General features: G+C 42.1%; 1 protein-coding gene across 1 annotated transcript; it reads left to right on the forward strand.

Annotated features, from left to right (window-relative positions):
* Nucleotides 1–32: 32 nt before the first annotated feature.
* LOC134532596 (uncharacterized) lies at nucleotides 33–14,635 on the forward strand. Its single transcript, XM_063369161.1, has 3 exons — nucleotides 33–405; nucleotides 12,616–13,196; nucleotides 13,748–14,635. The coding sequence occupies exons 2-3, from the start codon at nucleotides 12,625–12,627 to the stop codon at nucleotides 13,989–13,991; spliced, it is 816 nt and encodes a 271-aa protein (XP_063225231.1). The 5' UTR covers nucleotides 33–405; nucleotides 12,616–12,624; the 3' UTR covers nucleotides 13,992–14,635.
* The last annotated feature ends 2,482 nt before the right edge of the window (nucleotides 14,636–17,117 follow it).

A 17,117-nucleotide genomic window follows, 5' to 3' on the forward strand; every position in this document is an offset into this window, starting at 1 on the left:
AAGTTCGAGAGTTCCTTCCAGCTTTATTTAATTTCAGTATGAGATTTGGATTGAAAAGTTGTTGAGTGTGACCCGATTTAATACATATTTGAGGTTATCTGTCCAAATTTAACACTACCATTCCAACTCCAGAATCAAATGTATTCGGTACAAATGTTTACTGCGAATAGAGGGTCGCGTGGACTCGCGGGCTGAATTGCCCGCTTCACGAGACTGGCCTTGGCTGCTCCAGCAATTTCAGCTCAGCATCAAGCCGTTCTCGTTGCGTAACGTCCCGCGGCGGCGACGGGAGGACTCTGGCTAACAGCTGTGCCAAGGCCACGCGCCGCGCCCGCGCGATCCGACCCCGCGCTCAGTGCAGCGACGAGCGGCGCAGCGAACACAGCGGACTGAGCGCGCGGCTGGGTGAGGCATCTGGGAAGCCTGGGATGTAGTTCAAGTTCTGTCCCTGCCCGAACACGCCCGAATATTCACCTTCGGCCAACCTCGGGTTCATTTATATCTCTGTTTATTTTAATGTAGCTGTACTAACCTAACTAACCGTCCATAGTGTTTTAAAGTGTTTTAATGTAGCTAACCTAACCGACCTCTTTTAATATTTGAATTCATTCTTTCCTGCGCTAAAATATAACAAAATCCCGAGGTTGGCCGAAGGTGAATATTCGGGCGTGTTCGGGCAGGGACAGAACTTGATGTACATCTTAGTACTCTCGAGGCATCTTGCTTGTGCTCCTACTGCCTACCGGGTGACGTCACACTGGGCAGTTGTTGCGCGAGGCGCCCGTACAGCTCACGATGCCGCGCATGCGTTTAAGAATTTTAAAATTAAGGGTTGGGGGGGGGGGGGGTTGTCTGGTTGTTCCAAGTAATTACTTCGTATTTACGTTAAAAAAACTGTTCAACTTGTACATTTGTTTGAATGCCTGAACACTTACGGAATACGTTTTGCGTGATTAGTTGTCAAAATTGTATTATTAACGTTTTTGCAATACAGATAAGATTTGAATGGATTACATAATTATTTTTTTTAATCTGTACACAGCACTACCGGTTATTTCATAAAATAGTTTTAATTTCATTCAGAATAAATTATTTTATTTAACTTAGCTGCAAAAATACCCATTTTTTTTAATTTAAAAGGCTATGGAATATTCTTTTTTTTTCTGATAGACATTTGAACCCAAAAAACTTTGGTTATTCATTAAATTATTGATTCTTCTTATCAGTGCTGCACAAAACATTATTAAAATGTAACTTTATCAGCTAACTACGTAAAAATTACGATATTTACATAACATGCATTTGCGTTTTTATCTGAGAAAGTTTATTTCGTTACTTATTTATGAAAAAAATTGTAAACGGTGTTTATCTTGAATACAAAATAATGACTTCGAACGGGACATACCACCCTGACTTACTGTAAAATTGTAATATTTGTGCATAGTTACGTAAGTATTTGTTGAACCTGTTAGGCTGCGTGGGGAGTGACGGGGCATGACTATCTTCTTCCGTGTGCGGCGGGTGGCCTACCCGAGCCATTCCCAGCTTGCAGACCAGCAACAACTCATTGCACTCCAAACACGAATGTTAGCTGCATATACGCATTATTACCAAAAAAAAACTTTCTGAAATTAAATTAATCTGAATTAATATTTCAGAAAGAAATATTACTTCAAAAGAGCTGAACTGTGACAAATGTGTAACACCGTGTATAATAGAATTATTCTACTTACTTAATCAATGTTATAAGTACATTGCATTTATATACACAAAATTCAAATTACTGACATAAATAAGCCTTGCAATTTGCACACACCTTATGTGGAAGTTCACTTAACTTAAACATCAGAGTCAATATCAAAGGTTTTTTTTTATTATGCCTAGACATGCGTGGTGTATATAAGTTATGTCTCTAAGACGTGATGTAAGACTGCGAGGATGGCATGACTGCGTCATAGCTTGCGCGAAGGTGATGTTCTGTGCTGCTTCCATCCAAGCTCGACCGCCAGGGGGGATTGTCTGTGTTGGGGCACTGAAATCCAAAGCGTTATCTCGTGGGCAATGCCATAAGTGTCTGTGTTTTTTTCAACTGTTTGAAGTACGGCATACCACAATGGAGCCGTCTGTACCGATTTGTATCCTGGTATCGTCCGTGGCAACCCCAATTATTGCTTGCGTTCGAGCTCTGTTGGCACACCTGCGAGGAAAACACAGCGGAGCCTGTCCGGGACCTTCAGTCGTGTGACCAGTGGCGTAGCCAGGATTTGTGTATGGGGGGTGTTAAGAAGCATGGCCCCACCTCCCCCGCGTATTAAAGCGGGGGGTCCGGGGGTCCTCCGCCGGGAAAATTTGGATTTTAAGGTGTAAAATAGTGCTATTTTAGCAGATTTCGGTACTTAAATTTAAATATTGTAATGGTAAAATTTTTATTAATTTTAATATGAAATTTGTTTGAGTGATGAATAATAAATTAATTAAAGATTTGGTGCTAAGGGGGGGTTTGAACCCCTAAAACCCTCCCCTGGCTACGCCCCTGCTTGTGACATCGGGTGACATCGTGTGACAGTGGTCACAGCCTCGCCCCGCGTCCAGCTGTCACGTCACCGCGCGCCTCGGCGACACGCGAGGTCACTGTGACCTGGAACTGGCTCTTCATGTCTCTACACTTCCACTCTCGTTCACGTTCATTGCGTTACTTTGCGCTGCGTCAACGTGTGTAAGTAAGATACTCATAATTCTTTGTTATTTGACAATCCCGGCTAGTTATATACCAGCGTTATGTAGATACTGTTATTACAGAATTAATAAAGTAACAAAAACAGAATATATAGAAATAGACGAAATTGCTTAACTGTGAAAAATAAGCATTTTGATTAGGCATTTTGATTATTTTAATTCTTTTCTAAAGAATGAATATCTTGAGGTATTCTAGGCTTTGAAGTCCGAGGAACACGTATTGAGTCTACTATACTTTAATGTCGGATGCAGTTGCTTTACCCCACAGAGAGTCGACCATTAACAACCTGCAGGATATAATTCTGAAATGAAAAAAAAAAAAATCTTTCATATCTGTTCCGTTTAAAATCGAGCGTTTTTAATTTTAACATTATTACTTGTGCTACTAATGTGATTTTAACATTTTGCCAATGAAATGTTAGGTGGCTGTTTTGTACTAGTTATAAGACTTAAATTTTTTGAGAAAGAGCCTCTATTGTGCACGTTCTAATACCAATCTCTGTGTAATAAACAAATAGTATTTTTTTTCTAATTACAAAATTAAATGTGTTAAATAATTATGTATGTGCTTATTTCAAGAAAGAATTTTCTTTGTTGCATTCCGTTATCTTAGACATTAATAATCTTTGAAGTAAGACTAATGCCCAATTGTTTCTCTATAGTATTAATAGCTAAAGTATTAATTAATAACAGAATTTAAACGATAGTAAAAGCTCTATTTAACATTAATTATTCACGACAAAATAAAATTGCTGTTTGCAGCAACGTAACTCCGCAGTTACTTAAAAGAACATATTGTCTGTCCCAAAAAATAATTTTTCATGGCAAAGAGTGTCTTACTAGTGCAAAACATTCGCTTCTAATTTCTCTGGAAACGAAGGTTTTCATCTTGGCATTTCTACACACTGCACTTCCATCACATCCGCTTATCTCTGTGTAGCGCCGGCGCATGTGAGCTGGACCTGTCTTCATTATATTCTATATTTACATAAAGATGCCATAAAGTTTAGCCTTGAAGCTCCATGACTAGCTAACCTGGGACTAGGCGCGTCCTTGACAACACTTAGCATCAACGTGACGCAGTAGCGTAGCCAGGATTTGTGTATGGGGGGGGGGTTAAGAAGCATGGTCCCCCCCTCCCTATTAAAGCGAGGGGTCCGGGGGTCCTCCCCCGGAAAAATTAGGATTTTAAGGTGTAAAATAGTGCTATTTGAACAGTTTTCGGTACTTAACTTTAAATATTGTAATGGTAAAAATATTATTAATTTTTTAAGAAAAAAATTGTTTGAGTGATGAAGTAAAAAATTAATTAAAGATATTTTAATCAATCCAATTGCCTTGTCCACGTCCACTCAAAATCATAAATCATGCTCGAAGCTCGAAAATACAAAAAAAAAAGGAATAAAAAGGGTTGGGTTTCGGCAGAACGGATCTATTCCTGGAAACAATTAGCTTTAGCTTGAAGAGTTAACCAGACACCACCTGCTTATAATTACCGCGCTGGTTAAATACAGTAGGTATAAGATATTTGAAACTTGGGACCCGTCACGGCGTCACAACCTTATAGCTTCTGCTCGCGACATGGGTAGGGGAACGGAAGGAGAATCGGTAGGGCTCGCTTACTCTTCCCCTCCAGTGCAGTGGCCGGTGATAGCAGTAAGACACCCAGGCTTTTAGCTAACCTGCTTTCAGATAAGAAAAAAAATAGGGGCTAAGAACCCCTAACCCCCCCCCCCTGGCTTCGCCCCTGACGTGACGTCAGCGCGTAATGCGCTACTCCCTCGTGCCTCGTGCCTCGTGCAGTTGGTGCGCGGACCAGGACGAGTCCAGGCCGATGCTGTGCGCACTGATGCAGCTCACTGAGGAAAGGGAACAACTCTCACACTGTTAGGTGCGTCATGCGCCGCTTGCGACTGCCTCGGTGCACACACTGCAACTATAAACTTACTGATTCAAGTGAGAAGCGAATTATAATGTCTAATGAGACAGAGGCAGTAGAGTTCGCGCAAGCCCCGGGGTTCGAGTGGCATACAGGGGGAATGGTGGGGGAAGATAACACACTAATAGTGAAGGGGTGGTGCAAGGAAAACACAATCATGCGAAGGGCTGTTTTTTTTTCAACCTCCGATGGGCTGTAAAAAATACAAATTTACATAACACTATAATTTTATCACCAAAAGTACAGCAGGGTCCTACTTATTTTTCTACATAATCGCCAAAACTATCGCTTGGTCGTATCGTGACACAAGCTTATCGCTGCCTTCTTCGAAGACATTAGCCGCCAGTGAATAGAGGTACAGGGCCAGCGCCTGGATCTCCCTCTCCCTCATGACGCCGCTGTGAGGCGGGTGGACTAATAGTGCGGGGAATTGTGCCCCACCATTCGCTTATCTTGCTATGATTCTTGACGCGTCAGCTATGGGCTGCGATATGACAAATGCCTCGATCGTTTTGACGATTCAGTAGAAAATAAGTGAAACTCTGCTGTACTTTTGGTGATAAAATTATGTTATTAAATTTTTCTTTTTTTTATATAGCCCATCGGAGATTGAAAAAATAAATAGCCTTCGTACATAAGGTCTGATTCTAGACGAGGTGTGTAAAGCCAAAATAGGAGGGGAGTTTCAGTGTACTATACGTTTCAATATGGCAGCCGTTTGTTTACAAATGTATCAGCTGTACCTGTATTGGAGGTTAAGTTGGTGAGAAATGTCAACTAGTATCATTACATTTGTATTATGAATATTCGTATTGGACTTTTAGTATATATTTTTAAACATATTAACCAGTAATATTTTGATTTAATTTTCTTTCGAACAGCAACAGTCAATAATAAAAGTAGGCTAGAAAGCTGACACAAATATAAACAAACGTCTGCCATATTTGTATGTGAAAATCAGAAAACAATTAGGAAAACATCTGCTTCACGTCTGGCCTCTAATGCTCCATCTTTATTATTTCCTAATCTCTGAGACAGACTGTCTCCGTACGACTCCCAACAACATTTTTAACTCTATTACTTCCTGTGACTGACACAATCTCTTTGAATGATTCTTGCAGTGGGAAATACTGTATTGATATAAAACATTTTTATACATACATAATTGTTGGTTTATACTGTTTATCATAGAAAAACTTCAAAAACTGACAACAAAGATGAATACTAGGTTGTATGGGCAAACTAGTATAAGTAAAAAAAAGCGTGTTTTCAGGAAATATGTATATTTTTTATTTTTAACATTACATTAATCACTTTTGTACTTTTTTTTCAAACTTAATTTCTAATTATGTAACACAGCACCTTAATTTTTAATTTATATATTAATGTAAAATTCATATAAAACACAATAAAAAAATTATATTGTATTTTGGCCAATTTTTTACCTATACTCTTTTGCTTAAACAGTCCGGCAAACATGCACATAGAGAACAAGCCGAAATCTGTACAGAGAAGTCCGTAGCAGGAATTAGTCCGAAAAATTTTACATCACAGACATACACAAGTGTGCTGACAACGATGAGACAATTGCAACAACAGACGAACAACAACCTTGGACAACAGAGTGTGACACACAGACGAACCCAGCAGAAAAAACGGAACAGATAATCCCGACAACACAACGACTCCCATTCGGTTCCTACTTTTCCTATCATCGTCCTATCCTTAACAGAATAACACAGACTGGAAGAAGTTAAATAGCAAACATGTATAAACGTTATACTTAAAATAATCTGTTCGTTAAAGTAATAAACATATTTGAATTAATGAGTGCAAATAAAAGTAAAGTTATAATTAAATTGTAGATTTCATTTCACTCATTCTTTGTATCCATACAAAATAGTGATAATTCAATAAAAATGATTCAATTTTATTCATAAAAGTATGCAATCATTTCATTAATGTTTTGTTATGACGTTGTCACGTTAAACTATCGTCTGTAAACCGACTTTACAGACAACCAATTTTTTCCATGCAACAAGGAATATGTGGCTGCCAAATTTTCAAACATAAGTACCTAGCCTACACACATGCAGTTATCTTGCAAATGTCTCGTAAGAGCTAGTTCCGGCAACATTACAATTTATTGTTATAAATTTTTACATTCAGATTAATACTCCATAGTGAAAAATTAATTACAAGCCAAATGATTGGGCCGCTCTACAGTCACAGGATAAAAGGGGGATTAATAACAATTATTCAAGTCTTACAGGTAAAGAACTTATTCGTCGAAATAATTGTGTTTATAAAAAAACGATCACTTTACCTCAAGGAATTTTTAGCAGTACATTTATTAATTTATTATTTTTTCAGGTGCCAATATCCAGTTTTATAAAATATAATCGTTACCATGCCTGGTAAAATTATCACTCTTCATCTAAATTGTTATGAGTATAAATGTTTACATAATTTTATAATTTGTTAGTGTATTAGCGCATATAATTTTTTTTTCCATTTCTGTTAGAATTTTTTCAACCGAACCGAGATAACTCCAGGACGTTTATATTATCTTTGAAATATTTGTGCAATGGGAGTGCATGACTTTATGTAAGTTTATGGACATACGCCATTGCTAAGCACTTTTTCTGTAGAAGAAAACTAAATATGAAATAAATTTTTTATTTGTTTATTTATTTATTTTATTTTCTGTTTTCTTATACAGAAAAAGTGCTTAGCAATGGCGTATGTCCATAAACTTACATCAAGTCCAGGAGGTTGCGCCAACTGTCGCGAGAGTGGTGTCGCGCCGACTGTCGCGAGAGTGGTGTCGCGCCGACTGTCGCGAGAGTGCTGTCGCGTGTCTGTAGACCGAACAAGAGAAGCGTGCGCGTAGAAGGCTTCAAACTGGACGCACAGTTGAAAACATAGCAGTAACAGTGACAGTAGGCCGTGCGCACAAGATTCGACCGCTGTGTTTGCGAACCTACTGGTCCACAACAGCGCACAATCACACGGTCTCGCGCATGGAAGGGAAATTAGTACATATTTTATTTATGTTAAGTACGCATGGCGCAACCACCAATGGGAGTCGAGTAGGAAGCCTTTCGGCGGGATGAGAGAACTTTATATATATATATATATATATATATATATATATAAAATTCTCGTGTCACAGTTTTCGTTGCCATACTCCTCCGAAACGGCTTGACCGATTTTGATGAAATTTTTTGTGCTTATCCGGTATCTATGAGAATCGGCCAACATCTATTTTTCATCCCCCTAAATGTTAGGGGTAGTCCACCCCTAAATTTTTTTTTTATTTCCAGTTTTTGGTAGGAAATCACCATGGCAACGGCTGTTGCTTTGTTGATGCTTCATTCGTCTCTATGGCAACGGCTATTTCATTGTTAGTGCAGTCCTCATCACCGTTGAAATTTTGCAAGTACTTTAAATATCAAAAATTGCCCTTTTTTTTCAAGTATATATATTTTACAGACTTGAAACTTCACAGTAATGTTCCTTATGTTACGCAGGATGACATTTTCCGAAAATTAGATCCCATAGCATAGGTGGTTAAAACCAGGGAACAGTGGGTACTTTGTCTGCATGAGAACAGTATTTTGCATTGTTCATGCCTTCTGCGTCTCCATGGCAACAGGCATCGCGCGGCAGTGGCGTACCCACGAGGGGCATGTATTATGAGCGGCGCAAGAGTGATCTGCCTGTAGACTGCCGTAGCGAAGTACGGGTACATCAGTTTTATGTTGCGTGCACGAGTCGGGAAACCATCATACAGCATTGTAATAAATTTTCACGGAATTTTTTATTATTTACCATTACTGTAAATGGGAGATGTGGCATAATTCTTTTTCCATTAGTATAGCCGTGCGAAGCCGGGTCGGGCAGCTAGTATATATATATATATATCAAATTGTGGCTAGAAATTGTTGAGCTATTACATTACTCAGGCGTGATTCCTGCTTTTAAAATTACTTATAAGTTACTAGCAAAATATTGTAACTAAAAAAAAATATTTCGAGGTTTAATGGTTAGCTAAAATTTTTATGTAAAGCCTTACTTATTAGTTGTAAAAAAGTGTGCTCACAAATTGATGGTCAGATGTAACGGGATAGTAATCATTTGGTAGTTAATATAGTTACGTACTAACACTGCCAACATATGTCGGATACATCGCGAAATTTCATTGGCTGAAATAAATAGTAAGATTACAATTTCTCTCTTCCACTCGATTGAAACAACCATCGATTTGACTTTTTCGAGGCACATTAAACTTGAAACACTCCCATTGGTTTCCTACTTTTCCTATCATCGTCCTATCCTTAACAGAATAACACAGATTGGAAGAAGTTAAATAGCGAACATGTATAAAAGTTATACTTAAAATAATCTCTTCGTTAAAGTAATAAACATATTTGAATTAATGAGTGCAAATAAAAGTAAATTTATCAAATAAATTGTAGATTTCGTTTCACTCTTTCTTTGTATCCATACAAAATAGTGATAATTCAATAAAAAAAAAAGATACAATTTTATTCATAAAAGTATGCAATAATTTTATCACTGTTTTTTTATGACGTTGTCGCGTTAAACTATCGTCCGTAAACCGACTTTACAGACAACCAATTTTTTTTTATTGTGGACCCGGCCTGAGGCATGTCTCGCGGCCATCGTGCCTGAGCTGATAACAGTTATCTCGCATCTCGCATAGCACACTCGCGGCATGAGCTGGCACTTCTTCGGCCAGGCCACGTAGACCCGTCCACGGGAACAGAGTTACGTGATACTTTCCATGCGAACCTCGCACCACATGATGCGTGATCGTGCAACCAAGTACGACACGTATGAAGTAACGACACTGCTGTTGTCTCGAGAATGAAATTCGATTCTAACATTTCTAGTGTGTATAGTCAGAGGCGTAATTGCAACACATTTTAACTGGGTCGGCAAGGCGTAACCTTGAGAAGGGTGTTGGGAATTGGGGGGGGGGGGGGGGGGATGGTAACTGGTGGTAAGGAATGCCCTCAAGTGTAAGGAGGGTCCGGAAAATTAAAAAAAAAAAAAAAATTGGTTGTCTGTAAAGTCGGTTTACGGACGATAGTTTAACGTGACGTCATAAAAAAACAGTGATGAAATTATTGCATACTTTTATGAATAAAATTGTATCATTTTTTTATTGAATTATCACTATTTTGTATGGATACAAAGAAGGAGTGAAATGAAATCTACAATTTAATTGATAAATTTACTTTTATTTGCACTCATTAATTCAAATATGTATATTACTTTAACGAACATATTATTTTAAAATATAACTTTTATACATGTTTGCTATTTAACTTCTTCCAATCTGTGTTATTCTGTTAAGGATAGGACGATGATAGGAACAGTAGGAAACTAATGGGAGTGTTTCAATTTTAATGTGCCTCGAAAAAGTCAAATCGATGGTTGTTCCAATCGAGTGGAAGAGAGATAGATGCGGCGCAAGCGTACAATGGGCGTAACGGGACAGCGTAACGGGACAATGTGCGTAACGGTACACTTTTTCGTGCATGCAGCCGACGTTCATCGATTTATTAGACGTTGTTACGTCGAAATTTAAATTATTAGTTTTTTAAGCCTTTTTTCTGACTAATTTCACCACACATCACAAAATAATTTTTTAACATTTTTCATTTATCCTAAAAAATTCATTTTAAATTACTTTTAAGTATTTCCAATAAACATTTTATTTTTCTGAGCTAAATATGGCTTGAGTAATAACGAATCAAGAAAGTGCCATGCTTGTAAAAAAATTTTGTATTTTACAATTGTTTGCAAACTATTGACATTTTTTACTTCGAAATGGGAGTGACTAAATACTCGGCTGGACAATCCTAGGGTAGCAACTGCCGCCGCTTGCCACCCCGGAATCACGCCTGTGAGGGTATTGTCTGACAATCCAGCACCTCGCTACCTGCCTCTGTCCGGCTCGGAACCGGCACGAGTCAGAAGAATAGGCGAGTGGCCACCATGGGTCACTTCAGCGGTCCACTTGGACGACAAAAACAAATATTCAACCATTAATTCACCTGAACGGTAGAAGCAAACAATAAAACACGCAGCAGCGCACTAAACGCCTCCATGCAGCTGGGAGACGGCCTAGTAGCGGGCCGAGACCACGAGGAGACGCGGTGTGTCGGCGGCATGGCTTCACTGACGCTTGCCCAGTAGAGCTGCAGCAAACCGCATGTATTCGGTACTGAGTAACGGGTGCGCCATCTGGTACCGAGTAACGAAACGTTACCCACACGAATGCATTTCGTTACTCGCATTTTTCGTAGTATGGTTGTCAATAAATAATTTTCCGACACCTATTTGTTGCTTTTCCATTATAATCGACGCATAATGGATCGCGATGTTATTGTCATATATAACATAAGCTAACGGTTAAAATTTTCAAAATAGTAAATCCATTGCAAATTTGGTAGATTCCGTCTACAGTTCACTTGTAGTTCTACACTTTACCTATTAAATCAAATTAAATTTAGAATGACAAACACAAGTCTGGTTCAAAATACGGAAAAGTGAAAAAAAAAAAAAAATGCACCTTACGCAGTTTGGTATGTAATGTATAAGTATGTTTTCTACAAATTACTAATGTTGCGACACCACGACGTCATACTGTATGCGTATGCAACACGACTCGATTCGTTGCTCTAACATAACATAGCATGTTATGAGGTATCAGAAGTAACGAGTAACGTATGCGATACGATAGTAACGATTACTAATTGTTATAGTAACGAATACATACAGGTATGCTTTTTTTTCGTTACTTTTACACCTCTATTACCCAGGAGTGAGAGTGGGGCACTCAATAGTCTCCCTCCCCCTTCTCCGTCTTTTCGTTAGGCTCTGATCAGTAACCAAATATACCTACCCTGTACTGGCTGCGTTGAATTTCACTTCGATAACGTGACATTCGCAGACTAGTCTACATATTGCTTTAAAACAAACACTGACCTTTTTGTAATTTTATCGAATTTCCGAAGTGAGTCACGCAAAAAAAAGGGGGAGGGGGTTCTGTAAAGTCGATTTACGGACGATAATTTTACGTGATAACGTCATAAAAAAACATTGATGAAAAAATTGCTTACTTTTTTTAATGTTCAAATATTATTTACAGTTTTTGCAAATTTAATTTAAATATAATTACGAGCAATTAGTTACAAAGCCCGCCTTAACCTGTTTGATATTATAGAAGATTTTCTCGCACGTTGGTTGGCCGGTTCTTGCACGCTCGGCTCAGGCGGAACGTGACACTTTTTCGTGCGTGCAGCTGGCGTTCATGGATTAATAAGACGTTATCACGTCAAAAAAAAGTGGTGGCTGCTGGTGGTTGCATGTGGCTGACTCCAACATCTGCGCCGCAGCGTTGCCTGCTGACCGCGGAGCCAATGCGCTGCGATCTCTCATCCTCTCAGCCAATGCCAATTAAATGGCTCCTTTTGCAGGGTAGTGTTTCCGGTCATTTATTACGTATTAAAAAAAAATTCACATAACCCGCCACCTATTAAATTTATGCCGAGTAATTTCCCAACATCCTGTGTTCTCACGAATTCCAGTGTGTACTTGGATAAATTTTCAGAAAAACCAAAATGAACTTTTGTATATTTAAGGAGTATAGTTGCTATATAGGAGTATCCGGTTAGGTAGGGACCTAAGTGCATCACAGCACTGAGATTACATGCTTAATCATGCCAGGTTACCACCGTTGAAAGGGCAGTATGCCTCGTGAGGTTTGTTTGGGGATTGGCCAGCCATGGCAGTGTCTGAGGGGTGGCCCAGCTCGGTCAGGTTGGAGAGAGGGGGTGGGTGGTGGTACGGCCGAGCAGGACAGTGGAAGAGCTGAAGGCCACCGGGTGGTATCCGTGAGGCAGGTGTGCAGCATGGACCCGCCAGCGCCTCCGCCCCAGGACGAGACCCCGCCGGGGCTGACGGCCGGGCTCCTTCAGGACGTGCTGCGGCGCTCCGAGGACGACCCCGCGCTGACGGTGGACTCCGTGGAGGCGCGGCCCGCCGCGGCCAAGGGCGACAACTACGCCAGCGTGATGCACAAGGTGGCGGTGGACTACCGCTCCGGCGGCGGCGCGCGCAAGAGCCGCTCCCTGGTCGTCAAGACGCCGCCCACCAACGAGGTGATGCGGCGCTTCGTGCTGGAGGCCCTGCTCTTCCAGAAGGAGGTGTTCGCGTACAGCCGCCTGCTGCCCGCCCTGAGGACCCTCACCAGCTGCCCGCCGGTGACCCCCGCCTACCTCCCCGCGGACAAGCCGGACATCGTGGTGCTGGAGGACGTCTCCTCCAGAGGCTTCAAGATGGCGGACCGCAAGACGGGACTGGACCTCGCGCACTGTCGCCTGGCGCTGAGGGCGCTCGCCGCCTTCCACGGGCTGTCGGCGGAGCTGGTGCGCCGCGACCCGGCCGTCATCGAGCAGGTGCAGGAGTCCATGTTCACCGAGAGGTATGCCTCCCGTCACGCTGCTTCCAGTCACTTGTGCCATCTGCAGTGGATGTTATAGTCTTACTTTACACTGATACGAAGCGACTGCGTTTATAATAGCGACTAAGCGTATCCCGAAATAAGTTATAATCGTAATCTCTGTCTTAGGAAGAGGAGGAACAGTGGTGAATGTCTTTCTGAGTTCATGAATAGCTTGTCTGGAAGAAATTTTTATGAATTTGTTCATAGCTGCACATATAAGTATCAATGGCTACAGGGGCGCAACAACAGGGGGGGGGGGCAAGGGTATTTTGCCCCCCCCCCCCCCCCTCTGAAACCTTGAAGTGGGGGCAAATAAAGTGCTGTGTAATCAATTTTTAGATAATAAAACTGCTTAAATAGCACCATTTTCCACCTTGAAATACAAATTTTCCCGGGGGAGGACCCCCGGACCCCCCGCTTCAATAGGGGGGATCGATGATTCTTTATAAAAAGGTATATTGCCCCCCTTTGGAAATTTAGTTGTTGCGCCCCTGAATGGCTATCAACACGTGTTGGTTTCTCCGTTGCAGCAAGAGAGAGATGAACCTGCGCTTCATTCCTGCCGTCTACAGTTCTCTGGCGGACATCGTCGCGACGTGGCCCGGATTCGAGAGGTTCGGCGACAAGATCCGCGGCATCAAGGACACGATAACCGAGGACCTGGAGCGGCTCGTGGTGCCCTCGGAGGACGGCTTCAACGTGGTGAACCACGGCGACTTCTGGGTCAACAACATGCTGTTCCGCTACTCGGAGGACGCGGGCCGCCCGGAGTAGGTGTGTCTGATCGACTTCCAGATCCTGCGCTACGGCTCGCCGGCGCTGGACCTGCAGTACTTCCTGGCCACGAGCCCCGCGGCGGGAATCAGGGAGGACCACGAGGACGAGCTGCTGGCGAGCTACCACGAGGCTCTGGTGGCGAGCACGAGCACCCTGGGCGCGGCGCGCGGCGTCTGCGGCCTGGACCGCCTGCGGAGCGACTTCCAGGACAAGATGCGGTTCGGGCTGCACGCCGGCTGCACGGTGCTCAGCGCCGTCGTGGCCGACTCCAGCGAGGCGCTGGACATGGACTCGCTCTCCGAGGAGTCGCTGGAGGCGGGGACCTTCAACCCCATGGAGAAGGCGTTCCAAGGGAAGCGCTTCAAGGAAGCCCTCCAGAAGCTCCTGCTGTATTACGAAAAGAAAGGCGTACTCTAACACGCCTTCTGAGGATGTAATTATAATTAGGCACTACTTCTAGATATCAAAACTGACATACCTATTTATAACCAATTTTTTTCTTTCCATATCTTGTATAAAAATACATTTGTAAGTATTATTTTATTTTGTTATTTCACACTACGCAGGTGATTCTGAGAATGTATAAATGACATTGTGATAGTATGCTGTGAAATATATATACATTTTTTTCATTTGTAAAATGTGTTAAATTAGCAAAGTGGCTATTATTATTCCAAATTAGTAACGCCCCATTTAACTCAGAGTTTCCCATGCCTACCATCAAAACCCTCCTGTCATCTGCAACCCTCTCCCCCCCAACTCTGGTCCCTCCCCTGACACAAGCCGGCCGGAGCAGGCGAGGTGAACAGAGCTGTGACGTGGCGCGGCAGAGCAGTTGAAGGTGGCTCGGTCCGGCGGGCACGGCGCCGACTGTTGACGCGGACTGCTGGGTCTCTGGGAGGCCGGGAGGTGGGGCGAAGGCCTGAGGCCGAGCGACAAGTGGACCAAGGCCGCCGTCCAGCGCTGGCGGGCCGTGCCGGTCTCGTGTGCTGGCAGCCCGCGCCCCGCGGCCTCCAGAGCCGACCCCGGACGGGAAGCCTTCTTTTCACAGACGAGAGAGCCTAAAACCGAAGTTCCCCGCAGTTCATGCTTTTTTTTCCGTATCTTTTATGTAGCTATCCTAACCAAATCAACCGTCCACAATGTTTTAAAGTATTAATAATGTAGCTAACATAACCTAATTGACCATTAGTATCCTTTTATCAACACCGCCATATTTATTTACAATGAACCAAAAAAAACCGAAGATGCACGATCGGAGGTTTGGCTCACTCGTCTGTGAAATGAAGGATTCCCGATCCCGGACTCGCGGCTTGCTCCACAAGAGGCAATACCCCTGAGAGACTCCCGGCAATGGCCCAGAAATGAGCTCCCACAGGGGCAGTATGGTGTCTTATGTGTGCCTTCAGCTCAGGAGTGAATTCTATTAACAATGCTAACTACAACTTACACACATTTTAAAAAGTTATTCTCAACCACGTTTATAATATAACTCAGTATTAGGCATACCCAGCAAAACTATTTATCAAATTTAATAACAAGATAACACAACGCAGGGTTTTCTGGCTTTCATTTTTTTTTCTTCCCGACAGAGTTTCTCGATACTGTGTTTAACAGACTCTTTCACATCGTCGGAATTGTAAATGGGAGTATTCACTGTCTTCAATGCGCACTTCTTTACTTAGCCCTCGAACGGATATGGTTCGCCATAGACACAGTCCAGCCACAAGTTATATTTTAAAAGATCCGTGCCTTGCTACCGATGCTCGCAAGTTGAATTTTCCTTCGCTGGCGAAACGTCATCCATCGACGTTTCCTCTGCAGACGGCACTGCAGGACGTGCGAGTCTCTTCTGCTAGTGGAACCATGCCCGTTGAAGTCTCATCTAGTGTTGTCGGAGACGACGATACACATTCCATCAGGATCTGCGTCGCCATCATTGCAACCATTAGGGTCCCCGATGTCAATGGTAAACATTTCATCAAGTTCTGCGTAGTTGTCGACGATGTCAACGGGATCTGCGGCGCCGTCGTCGTCGCCGCCGCCATCAGTGTTCCCGTCAACGATGGGACAACTTCCATCGAGTTCGATGTTAAAGATGTATCAGATGAGTCCAACTAGGTGATTCTTACACCCTCGGAGCCAGTAACAAAATGAGTGTCTTCGTCCAGTCCTCGCTTAGGTATATAGCCTACTCACAGTCACCAAATAATATGTGAGTCAAAACAAGAACCACTTACATTAATACACGAGTAATAACCACATTAAAAAATTAAACACGTACGACGAGGAAGCACATTTGGAAGCAATTAAAAATAATGAAGCACAGTTAACGAACAGAACGAACATTTTAATTTACGATCCCATCAGTATCGGACGCAAGATTCGGTTGGATATAATGGCTCCAACTGTCTTTGGCTCCAGAAGTCTCCTAAAAATAAGCCTCCCTAAGCAGCCGAGGTCATGACCTCGAAATCTTTTTCTGAAAAATACGGATTTTCAATATGGCGACCGTAACGATACTGGCAACAGTTGTCACAATTAAAATGGAGGTCATGACCTCGGCGGCTTAGGGCGGCTTGTTTTTAGGAGTCTTAAGCTAATTTCAGGAATTTTCAAGTCTATTTACATTTTTTGAGAACTAAAACGGGAAATTTTTCTTCAAAATTGGAATTTTATTATTTTTTTGATATTTTTTTAGCGGAATATTTTTCCTAAATACTGGAAATTTTAGCGAATTTGGAAGGTCAAGATCAAAGTTAAGGTCATCGAAGATGGCCGTTACGTCACAATCCAAGATGGCGGACTCCGAAAATCAAATCCTCACCCAGAACCCAGTAGCTGGAGCCCCCTTTTATATTGTAGCGTTCATAATTTTTTTCGGCCGTAGACGTAGCCGTATTTAAATTTCTGTCTTTCTCGGTGCAGGCTGTGTGTGGGTTGCCACAGTTCAAGCGTGGCTCCAGAAGGGGGGCGGTGGGGACGATAGCCCCTCCCGAGACCAATTTTATTGATAAGTGTATATTTATGTTTACTTAAATATTTAATTTCATATGTTACACTTTTATCTCATCAAAAGTTGCATGGAGCTATTAAGGTTCTGTATTTGAAACCTGTAATTTG

This window comes from Bacillus rossius, chromosome 6 (assembly GCF_032445375.1).
Source record: "Bacillus rossius redtenbacheri isolate Brsri chromosome 6, Brsri_v3, whole genome shotgun sequence".
NCBI lineage: Eukaryota > Metazoa > Arthropoda > Insecta > Phasmatodea > Bacillidae > Bacillus > Bacillus rossius.